We start from the raw sequence: 12097 nt of genomic DNA on the forward strand, positions 1-12097 counted from the left end.
TGGTTATATTTTATTAAATCGGAATCGCACCACAGTCCTTTTTGTCACTTCCTGTCCAGTCTGAAGGCGGCTGGAATCTGTCCGACTTTACCGCAGCTTTTTTTCCCCGCCCCCGCTGCTGCCGCCTGCTGCTCTCGTCCACTTTACAGGCGAGGCGCAGTTCATCTCGAACGAACCTATTCACACTCCGATGCGCAGCACCGGGGGTAACTCGGGGTTCAGTGTCTTGCCCAAGAACACTTCGACAATGGCTGCAGGGGCGGGGATCGAACCACCAAACTTCCGATTGGCAGGCAACCGCTTTACCACTGAGCCACAGCCGCCCAATCAGCCACACAACACGTGTTCTGTACAGAATAAGTCTTTAAATCAGACAAATAGCAATTAAAATCCCTCCGATTCAAAAACTATAAATAGTTTATATAAATCGTCATCATGGTTTAAACCAATCAGGTGTTAAATCAGCTGAGAAGCCGGCGTTTCCCAGCATGCTCTGGGTCCGCCTGGGTCCGCCTGGCTCTTGCAGTCGGTGAAAAGCAACTGCGCCGCCTGCGTCTCAGACCTGCGGCCGCCTTGCTCTCGTGAGATTTCCTGTTGCCCACGTGTGCATGACGTCCGAGCAAGCCGGGATCAAGACGGGCAGAAATCTAACCGGCATGCAACGGGCGCAAATCGCCGGTGATTGATTCTGCGCAGATCTGGCTCATCTCGAACGAGCCTAGTGTTCGACCTACAGTCTGTTGAGATGCCTCTCCAAACGCAGAAACGAAGCACAATCACACAATAAAACGTTATTGATCAGTACATCAAAAATAGGGTCACAGTGTGTTAAAGTTGTGACCAATACAATCTACAGTATAATTATTCATGTGACAATCATTGTTACTGTTATAATGCTCTATGAAAACTGCTGTTCATACTGTTGTTAGAAGTTTGATGAATGAATTCTTGCAGCTGTTGAAATAATTAGAAAAGGCTGATAAAGTTGCAAATGTGTTTTAATTAAAGTCAGTGATGAAGGGCAATATGTAAAGTTCTACACACTGTGTTCCTAAAGTGGTTCAACAATAGACTGGTCAGAGACCAATACAGCTTTAATTATTTTAGTTGATTTATTTAATTTTGTATTCTTTAACAGTGAAGAAGCATGCATGTCCTCTTCCATGTGCATTTTGTTTGGCATTCTTAGCTCACAATGTGTGTTCTGTCTGCAGCATGGTTGCTCAGTGTTTAGCATTTCTGCCTCACGGCAAGCTGACACTGCAGACTTCGATCACTTGTCTGGGAAGTCTGGGTTTCCTCCAGGTGCTCCGGCTCCCCCCCAATAAAGACATGCATGCTAGGTAACTAGGACTACAGTTGAATATTATCTGACTGGCTAACACTGGCAGATTTACAGAAATGATTAATGTGCATTGTCCTATTCAAATAAATAAATCTTATGATGTGGGAGGATTGTACAATTATAAAAATGTATCCTATTTGTACAATCCCCCCAAATTAGTTTTAGTTCACTAGACCAGGAACTATATACACATTTGAGGCTACTGTACGTACAGTACATTTATGAAACAACAGGGAGAGGACACCTCAATGTTTTTTTTGACCTTGTATTTTGCTGATGAAAACACTGTTACAGTCATGTTTACAGTGTGCATTGAATTTATCACTTATCTTTATAGTGTCTAGACTTAAGAGAAAATGTCTCTTAGTATCTTTCTTTTCTTGGCAAAAGGAACCAAAGCATAAGACTATCTGCTTCTTTAAAACAAAAAACAGTGAACATTTACAAACTTCTGCTCTTGAATGAAACCATTCAGGAGGAATCACTTGTAATTTTCACGAATTTACACAAAAGTGAGCAGTGGAAGTTAAAATGTTACTCAGGAAATTGATATATTAGCCCATAGGAGAGAAAGAGAGAGAGTGAGCAAGAGAAATTTAAGCATCATATATTATTATTATTATTGTAGATTTAGTGGTTATTGATCTTAATGGTAAATTTCCTGAGTATTAGTAGGATGTCTTCTTCTAACTTTTAAGGCAAAGAGTACAGCTGATAATTTCTGCAAAAAATTAATTTCTCCAAATCTTTTTGAATTGCATGATTATAATGGTTTCAGAGCAGTGGTCAGTGGTAATGCATTCTTTTAGGCTACTTACACATTCAGTCGGTCCGCAATCGAATGCCACTTTTCTCTCACTGTTTCACTACAGCGGGCCTGTTTCATTTTTAATTTTTTGATGTACTGTACTTCAGTCTGGCTCGACCTAGTTGCTGCTCCTCAGCCTGGCTTGGCCGTCATGAAATGCCCCAAGCCAGGATGCACTGATTAGACTAGGTCAAGCCTTGCTTTATCAGTCGTCCTGGATTTATATGTCCTTGCTCTCAACTTCCTTCCACACTCTTGTTCTCATAATTGCTCCTTCCCACAGTGAGTCTAGTATCTGCCAAGTGAGGGCAACAGTCATGCTGTATGATAACAATAACAAGCGGTGGGTGCCAGCTGGATCAGATAGTCCCTCCTTCAGCCGCGTCCAAATCTATCACAACCCTGTGGCCAACACCTTCAGAGTAGTGGGCCGCAAACTGCAGGCCGACCAGCAGGTACAAGACAAGTGTATGCACGCACACAAATACAAACCCACGCACACTCTCTCTCACACACATGCACACATGTACACATGCGCACGTGCACACACACACACACACACACACACACACACACACACACACACACAGATAAATGTTGCTGTGTAGTAATGATGAGACCTTTACCCCATCATGGCTTCTTAATTCTTAGAGATTTGCTACGAGAGGTTGCTAATCCTTTTAGCAATGCTTACATATTCAAAGTTAATGATGCTGTTAGTGATGTTGTTTTGTTTAAAATCATTTGGAAAATTATTTCCTGTGCTCCTTTTGAAAAATACAGAATCATCACCATCTAGTGGATTTTAGTCACATTGTACTGGATGTGTACTGGATGACACATGGAAAACGACATATATTACAGCTTAGAGTCTATTGAAATTCAAGTGTAAAAAATATAACTAACAAATGATCACACATTTGAATCAACACACATCTGGCCTTACTGTCCATTTCATTGTACATGACATAATAACCTATGATCTAAAAAGTCATAATTCTCAATACTGGTTTTTGTTCATGTCAGGTGGTGATCAATTGTCCCATTGTCAAAGGGATAAAGTATAATCAAGCCACACCAAGTTTCCACCAGTGGCGGGATCCCAAACAGGTGTGGGGGCTGAACTTTGGCAATAAGGAGGATGCTGCCCTTTTTGCCAGCTCAATGATGCACGCCTTAGAGGTTCTCAATGCATCAGGCACAGGTAAACACAGCAGGTCAAGAGGGCACATTAAAGGTGCTCTAAGAGATGTTGGGTGACGTTACTTCTTGTGGATGTTCAAAGCATATTGAAACAAAACAAGACTAGCTTGCCCCTCCCTCCTCCTCATCTCCTCCCCTCTCCCTCCCATCTGTGCTATGAAGTGCTTTGAAGTGTTTCTGTGTAAATTATGCTATAATTTTTAGAGACCATGCTCCGATTTCTTGAGCATAAACCCAAAACAAACCATGTGTCTTTTAAAAGGGAATAGCCTAACTACTACTACCTAAAATCTTGACCTAGTCGAATTTCAAAAAGCAGTAACTATGTTCAAGGCGAGGAACAATTTATTGCCTGGCAACATACAGAAAAGATTTTTTGAACGAGAGGGGGGCTACGACTTAAAGGGAAAGTCAAATTTTAAGACTCACAGCTTTCAAAACTCCAAGGAAAAGTTTCTGTTTATCTAGCAGTGGAACTTAATTGTGGAATAAACTAAATAATGAATTAAAACAATGTCCAAACATATTCCCTTTCAAAAAGATGTTCAAAGAAATTTTATTCCAGATGTACAGAGAAACAATTAATAATCTGGGCTTGTATTAATAATTTGTAGTATGTGTATAACTATTGTTGTGTGGGTAAATATATGAATGTGAATAGAACTTTTTAATATATATTTTCATGGTTTATTCAATTATATCTCTGTGACTTATTACTTTGTAAATTATTTATTAGGGTAGAAAGGAAAAAGAAAATAATGGAGTTTTATTTTATTGTTTAATTGTTTTTTATTACTATTTTTTCAGATGTTTTATTTTATTTACATGTTCAAAATAAAGATATCAATCAAAAAATAATTAACAGGTCACCATGGAATTTTTTTTTTAAATTTTGTCCTGCTGCGTTATTTACTTAATACTGTTATGATGAAGTTGTCACTAGCATATCTTTTGCTCAGTTAAAAGAGTAATACATTTTTTTCAGTCAGTGACAACTCACTGATAAGCTAAAATCAAATGTGATTATTTCCATCAAAGTACTTGTGTGAATGGACATTTTATCAGCTTGATAATACACAATGTATGCTCTCAAAATGTATATAGTTTAGTTGGGTTGGAGTACAACCATAACTGCATCTACTGCTTTCATTTATTTTAAATAGTCTTGATTCAGACGAGCACTTGTATCAATTACACACAACACTATTTTTGTCCAGACCCGGCTCAGAATGGACCCTCTGCACATGAGCTGGAAACCCAAAGAAGGTATGGTTTATTATAAATAATACTGAGACTGCAACTCATGTGTATTTGTTTATTTTCATTATTGATTGCTGTTTGGATTATTTTGTTCATTTATTTATTTAAACCTTTTCAGAAAATTATGAAAAATGCCACTATATCCCAAAGCCCAAGTTGATGCCAGAATGATTGTATTTACCAATCAACACTCAAAGAGCTAAAGAAATTCTGTAATGAAATGGTTCCCTGATAATCCACACATATAAGAAGCTGAAAGCTATGTATGTAACTTGTTTAGGCTCTTCTGCTTCATAAATTATTAATTAAAACTAATCCTTCCGATGCTAAATTGCACTGTTTTGCACAGATTTAGGAAAGCTGTGGAAACAGCCAAACATGTATATGAAAAAGCTTTTAAAAGCTTCCAGGCTTCCAACATTAGAATAATATGTCAATCTCCGTCCAGACTAGAGCGACACAGGCAGGAACAGCAGGAGAAGGGGCATCTGGAGAGAGAGAGGCAGAGCTCAGCTGCTGCAGCTGACCCTGTTGCTCCTCCTGCCCCGCCGGCTGGTCCACCCACCCCACCGGCAACTCCACTACCCTCCTCAGGACCGTGCCTACCTCCACCCCCACCAACTTCCTCGGGACCTTGCCCACCTGCTCCTCCACCACTTCCTCCTGGGGGCATAGTCCCCCCTGCACCACCCCCACCCCCTGCTGGAGGAAATGGCGGTGGCAGAGGTGAAAGTGGAGGAGGAAATGATCTGGCTGCAGCACTGGCAGGAGCCAAACTGCGTAAAACAATCAAGGTAAGGTACATGCATTTTCTCTTTTCCACCAATCCAATTATCATGATGTACACTTGCTCTACTGATAAGACTGTATAAAAAGATAGAGCCTGACAGAAATTATGACTTATATTGTTTTCCATGTTCCCGTAAATGAGAAAGCTAACCAGTGAAGCAAATTTCTGTGAAGATAGTAACTGGAAGTGTTTTTGTGTGTCCAGGATGAGGGAGGGGCAGCAGCTCCATCCCCAAAGTCAGCATCTTCATCTAGTGGAGGTGGAGGAGGGTGTCTAATGGGAGAAATGAGTGCCATGCTTGCTAGGAGGTAAGTAATTAATTAAAGGAACAAGCCACCGTTTGTTGACATAGGGCTTATCACAGTTTCCCCTAGATGCAGATAGGTGGGCCAACTCATTTCTCATGTCTCAGACCATGCATTGTTTTAGTCTGAAACACTGGCAGCGTCTCCCACAAAAGCCGCCATGTTTATCGCCATTCACAGTCTACTGTAGGAAAAATAGCCAGCTATTCACGCGTATATTGATGGAAGTTGGGGGGTTTACGGTGCTGGTGCGATATCTCTGCGCCCATGTAGCTTTGACTGTGCTTCCACCCAATTTAGTCTAAATCAGTATCTGCCTAGGAAATTGTCTAGTCTTAATCTCTATTGATATTAGTACCCGTTGTGAATATGCTGGCCTGAAGAAGTAATTAGGTTGTTGTTGTTTTTTGTTGGCTCACTTTCACTCACAACATGCTAACCGACAACATAGGATTCCATTCACTACGCTAAGCGGTGGCACTGCTTGCACCAGGCTAAAACATTGCATGCACTGAGACAAAAATACGTTGGTCCACCGATCTACAGCTAAGGAAGACTGTAAACCCTATTTCAACCAACGGTGGCGTGTTTCTTTAAGAGAGATATACAGTATGTGTGTGATGATCTGATGCTAGGGACTTCTGAATGTCTATAATATTACTATTTTAAATAGGAGGAAAGCTGCTGACAATCCTGCTGCAAAAAATCTAGAACCTCACAATGTAAGTCAGTGATTTCATGAATATTGGATTTACACTAAGCATTCTGTAATATTTGTAGAATGAGCAGTAAAATCTAAAATACAAGTGTATGATAACGTTGTCTGTACATGACAGGAGGATTGCGACTCCTCTATATCAAAATTCTCAGGACCAGGAGGTGAGTTGTGTCACTTTCCCCCAAAAGCAGCAAAATAAATGTATTTTATTTGTGTTAGTATTGTTTCATCATATATGGTTTCAAAATCAACATGATTTTTAATTGTTTATCTTTTGTTGACAACCAAATATTGGCTTTACTTAAGAATAGTTAATGCTACATATTTAAATTAAATTGTCTATAAAATAACACGTTTTGTTTTATCTTATGACCATGTACAGTCATAATATACGTATATAATCATATTTTATCAGAAATCAATGAAAAACCCAAAGAAAAATCTGCCACTATTCCAAGGTAAGAACCTAATCCATTAAACTTTCACAATATAATATGATTGGTCGTTACATTGCAGTGCATTCAACAGACACCTATCATATTTGGTGTTAAATAGCAGTCTTCCCTGAGCTATCCATACAAATTCAAAAATATAATCAGCAGCTGTCTTAAAAGATCTGCATGTTTTTGCAACAGGCCCAACTCCTTAACCAACCATCAAAAGGACTCCAGCCACAACTCCTCCAATTCCACCTCCTCCTCTAACTCTGTCACTACCCCAGTCTCCAGGTATCAGTCCCCCCCTTTGTTCCCACCTGCTGCAGTTTCCTCTTGTCCCAAATTGTTAGTTCTCGGTGCTCTCTGCTTTGTACGCTTACTAAAGTATGAGCCAATTAAATTAGCTCGGCATTTGTATCACTGCTGTTTTAGTTAGTGGTGTGTTGCTAAAAAATGACTCATGACAACATCTAAGCACAACACATTTGGTGGTTCGTGTCTGAGGCTGTAAATATAGCGAGAGACTGAAACTTGTTTCTAAGCTGCTTAGGTGACAGTCTTCTCACAACATGTTGCCATGATAGGGCCCTGCAACTGCATTCATTACATTTTTTCTTCAGGGGATGAACTGGGGGAGTTTTCTGCTCATGAAGTCCAAAAGTTAGAGCAGTAATGAGTGTTGCCATTGGTCTACCCAAGTAACATGTTACCCTGGATCCAGGCTATTAACAAGCAAAACAGGACATTATGATTTTCAGTGAAATTATACTAGCTGCAAAATCTGGTTCAAATGTATTTTTTTATGATTTAGGTATTTATTTTATTTCTTATCTGGTATTTTGGTACTATGTCTTGTCTTCTTGTGATTGTGTAATTTTTGGTCTTTGTATTATGTTTTGTTTCCTGTTTTATTGCGATAGTCTTGTTTTCTGTGCTGTCTTGTCTGGTTTTACTTCCAGTGTTTTCCCAGCTGTCTGATTGCTCTGCCCTGCCCTGATGTGTTTCACCTGCTGTATCACCTGTCCCTTGTTTGCCCGTTACCTCATGTATTTAGGCTCTGTGTTCCCTTTGTCTCGTGTAAGATCGTTTTGTGTCTGTTTGTTGGATGTCCCCGTGTCAGCCTGTTGTGTATTTCTCTGCCTGTTCCCTGATTATTTCCCAGTTGTTATGTTTTTTTTGTATTTTTTACCATCTATTTTTTGATACTTTCTGTTTTTACATTGGATCTTGGTTGTGGAATAAAGCTCTTGCAACTAACCTTCTGCCTGCTCTCCTGTATAAGGGTTCACCATTCCCTAAACCCATAACAGTATTTAATAAACCTTGTGAAAGTGGTTGTTCTTACTGAAGTATAAGCAGTTGTTGGGATGATGGAAGATCCATGATAAAACTGATTATATTTACTGTTTTTAACTGTTGACTGCTGATGTTCTGTCTCCCGCTTTTGGCTAAGGGTAAACATTGTTTTTCTATCTTAGATTTCAGGTGGTGAAAAAGAACTCAGATGGTGCAGGAAGTGGTTGTGATTTGGAAAGAATCAAACAGGTTGGTTGATCTATTTGAACATTCAACAATATTCTGTAACTCATCATAGTAAAGCTCTGTTTTTACTTGTTTTTTAGCAGAACAATTACTTTAATTAATTAAAACCACATGTTCTGCGTGTGGCACAGGATATCTGGCATTTGTACGGAAGAGGACTAGGGCCACATGTGAAAAAATGTATTGAGTTCTGAGGAAAAAAGGTCAGAATTCTGAGGAAAAAAGGTCAGAATTCTGACAATCTCAGAATTGTGAGAATAAGGTCAAATAAACTCATATCTCAAATACATGTTTCATATGTAGTACTAATCCTCTTCTGTACATTTGTATTTAATGAACAAAGATGCTAAAAATGATGTCATTAGATTCTGCATGTTTTTTACTATTGTCATCAAAAGCACAACAGACTGCGGTTGCAAAGTCATAACCTTTTGTCAGGATGCCACTATTGTGCCATATAGCCTTAAAGCTGTTTACTAAAATATTGATTAACTTTCATTATGATGTAGGATTAATCAAGTATGAATTTTTATTGCCAAAGTTTTATGGTACTGCAATATCTGTGTGTTTGAAGGAAATTATTGAAGAAGTGAAAAAAGAACTTCAAAAAGTGAAGGAGGAGATTATCACAGGTGAGTCCTAACTTGTATGCTGCCTGTGGTCATTTGGTTTATTTATGAAGCTTGTATAAACTATTAATATTCAAAGAATGGTATTGTGTTTACTTGTATATAACTCTGTTTTTCTCTTTCAGTAGTGATCCAGGAGCTGCAAAGTGCACAGCTAAAGGGTGAAGACTGAAAGACGAAGAATGGATGAAGAGAACAATTAATAAATGTGAATGTTTTATCATGCTATGCTCAGGCAATTTACATATTTATACCTGATAGAAATTGTGCTAATTCAACATAGTCAAAATATCAATTCTAATTTTGGCATTTTAGACACAAATCTGTTAAAGATATATGGGCCAATATTTTATTTATTTTTTACACATTCCCAAACATTTTTGATGAAATTGTTTTGTTCTCTAAAGAATCATGACTCCATTTTGTACTAATCAAGACATGTTGTATTTGAAAAATGAACTCTCTGGTGGACAAATGTTAAGGAAGGCACGGTTTATAAATGACCTCAAACATATCTTGGGCATTTCTGTAAAACCATTTATTTTTACCCAGTACAGCATATGCAACAGGAAAACAACAAACTCCCGCTTTTCCCCTGTAAGATTCTTGTGCTGTTGTGCTCATTTATGTGCTTACATCTGCAGAGAAATATTACTACAAAATGTTAGTAATCTTCTACTGGTAAAGGAAGTTTTTTGTAAAAGTATTCATTTACAAGTCAGAAAATCTTCACCTGGGACGTATAACTTAAAAGAATGCATTAAATTGTATTTGTTAATCATGTGTTTTGTGTTAAACTTGAACCCAAGTTGTAGACAGAACAATAGAGACATGAAAGCTGGGGCAGGGCTTGGGCCAGTGCTCTGGGTCTAGACGAGGGCCTACAAACAGGCTCCTCTGGGTTCGAGCCCCCCTGCAATATATCAACCAAAGGCATGTGTTATATACATTGTGCCATCACCTCCCCTTGTTTATTAAATTAGAAAAAACAATGGCCATGCTGCTATGCTATGTGCAATAACAGTTATGTTACACTTGATGTAATGGATAGTAAGACCAGAGCCACAGAGATAACACAGGCACGTAGACTGGACAAAGTTCAGGTGGTTTTAATGAGAGTGGAGGAGTGCAAACACTGGTGTAGACAGGTGGCTGGTAGGCGTGAATAAGGTAGGCAGCTCGGATGGACAACGGACGGATCTACGAGGAAAAGCGAGGTTAGTACTAGAGAACTACAAGAAGCAACAACACGAGTGTAAACAACTAGGAGCCAAGTTACCACAATAGTGCATGTAACGATCTGGCGCTGGTCAGCCCGGGTTTATGAATGGCGGTGGGATGATGAGTAATGAGGAACAGCTGAGTGGAAGACGGAACGTAGATGGAAGCCGTGCCTCTGAATTCCCAGGAACGCCCTCACGGCAAAACAGACAACACACAGTGAAGAAAGGGGAGACACGACATAGGTTGGGGAATGCAGCAGACCACAACACTTGAGGTTGTTTTCTTGTAAGGAAATACCGCAAATAAAACAACATTTTGCGAACTACATCTGCTCCTTTGTTGCTGAAGCAGGGGATCAGGAAGCGACAGCGGCAGTCGGTTTGAATCAACGTGTGTCGGTGTGTTTTGGACAGGTTTTGCTGTTACGGTTGCCAAACTATACAGACAATAAGCGGGACTTTGGGACTGAATCCAACAAGGCTCCTCGGTGAGGGGATAGCTTTGGGATGGCTTCGGGAGGTAGCCAAGGGAAAAAGAAAGACGTGCCGAGGAAAGACTAGTCGGTGAAGGTTTGGGCACATGACAGTTGCATGTAGAACTAATAAGAGATGTGGAAAGTATGCGGGTCCATGACTTTGCACAATGCAAGGTTGAGGAAACAAAGTGTTGCAATTTTGATGGTAACCACATTACTTCTTTCAGGGGGTGTGGGCATCATACAAAAGCTGTGGAAGTAGAAAAAGTTAGAGCTGGAGAGAATATGTCTCATGCAGATGCATTAAGAAAAGTGAAGGGCAAAGGGGGAAGCTAACAGGCCAATGAGTGTTTCTTCACTGCCAGAAAAAAAGGAGAGCAATGCAGATAAAGTTAAAACAGTGAGGGGAATGGGATTACATTGATATACAAAGGGTAGTCATCATTAAGAATAGGGGGGGAAGGCAGCACCAGAGACTAGGTGATCCAGTTTTAGAGGCGATATCAGCACTTATGAATAATGCATGTAAAGAAGGAATGCCGTGGTGATCCCAATTTGAGGCCAGTGAAAGAGGCAGCATATCCAGGGTCATGTTGCACTGATGGCAGTGATGTGTAAAATAATGGAAAGAATTGTAACAGATAGAATAATGTATAAACAGGAGAAGGAGGGATGATTCACGTGAATGCAAAGTGGGTTTTGCAGCGATAGGAACACCATGGACTCTGTGATCTCCCTGGAATCGGGTGAAAAGCAAACCTTGGTAAATAGAGGGGAAATAATTGCAGTATTTCTGAATATAGAGAAGACATGTTATAAAAAGAGGGGCTAATCATAAATATGTATGGTGCAGGAATCCGTGTATCATTCGTTCATTCGTTTTTCAAAATAAAACCAAAAAACAAATAAATGGCTTGTTTCCTCAATATTCTTTTCCAAAACCAAAAGGAAGGAACGGATAAGAACTCGTTATTCCAATTTACAATGTTGTGCTTTAATGGAAATATGGAAAAACAGATAACGAGCGTTTCATCCAATTTTTATTTTTAATTTGACGCTACATGCATGACCCGGATGTGACCTTAACACGTGGGACAACGACACCGACACGATCAAGAGCAGCTTATGTTGTAGCCATAGACATAATAAAGAGATATCATAGATAATAGTCTCTTTATTATGTCTATGGTTGTAGCAAGCATGTAGCAAATTAGCAACAGAAATGGTCAATTTTGTGCTTTTTTGTGGAAGATAGGAGAGTTACTCTGAAGCCTGAAGACATGACCACAGAGAAGATATTGGTTATTTTCCAGGCTGTATTCCATATAAAGCGAAATAATATAACGTTATGGTGTTTAAAT

General features: G+C 39.4%; 1 protein-coding gene and 1 long non-coding RNA gene across 4 annotated transcripts in view; both read left to right on the plus strand.

The window, feature by feature from the left end:
- Window positions 1-794, plus strand: part of LOC117955472 — a 1413-nt gene extending 619 nt beyond the window's left edge. Inside the window, exon 2 of the long non-coding RNA XR_004659053.1 lies at window positions 723-794. This is a non-coding gene — a long non-coding RNA (uncharacterized LOC117955472). The remainder of the gene's footprint in view (window positions 1-722) is intronic.
- Window positions 1-9606, plus strand: part of LOC117955459 (vasodilator-stimulated phosphoprotein-like) — a 15744-nt gene extending 6138 nt beyond the window's left edge. Inside the window, exons 2-14 of one of the 3 annotated variants that reach the window (XM_034889990.1) lie at window positions 2437-2608; window positions 3180-3357; window positions 4574-4622; window positions 5065-5215; window positions 5252-5410; window positions 5611-5714; window positions 6385-6433; window positions 6548-6590; window positions 6845-6887; window positions 7065-7157; window positions 8345-8411; window positions 8983-9040; window positions 9163-9606. In XM_034889990.1, the coding sequence (XP_034745881.1) occupies window positions 2437-2608; window positions 3180-3357; window positions 4574-4622; window positions 5065-5215; window positions 5252-5410; window positions 5611-5714; window positions 6385-6433; window positions 6548-6590; window positions 6845-6887; window positions 7065-7157; window positions 8345-8411; window positions 8983-9040; window positions 9163-9209 (1213 nt within the window). In that variant the 3' untranslated portion in view covers window positions 9210-9606. Of the gene's footprint in view, window positions 1-2436; window positions 2609-3179; window positions 3358-4573; window positions 4623-5064; window positions 5411-5610; window positions 5715-6384; window positions 6434-6547; window positions 6591-6844; window positions 6888-7064; window positions 7158-8344; window positions 8412-8982; window positions 9041-9162 lie in introns of all 3 variants that reach the window. The other 2 variants (XM_034889989.1, XM_034889991.1) reach the window with 2 other exon arrangements.
- Window positions 9607-12097: the final 2491 nt, after the last annotated feature.

Source organism: Etheostoma cragini, chromosome 13, assembly GCF_013103735.1.
Source record: "Etheostoma cragini isolate CJK2018 chromosome 13, CSU_Ecrag_1.0, whole genome shotgun sequence".
Classification (NCBI taxonomy): domain Eukaryota; kingdom Metazoa; phylum Chordata; class Actinopteri; order Perciformes; family Percidae; genus Etheostoma; species Etheostoma cragini.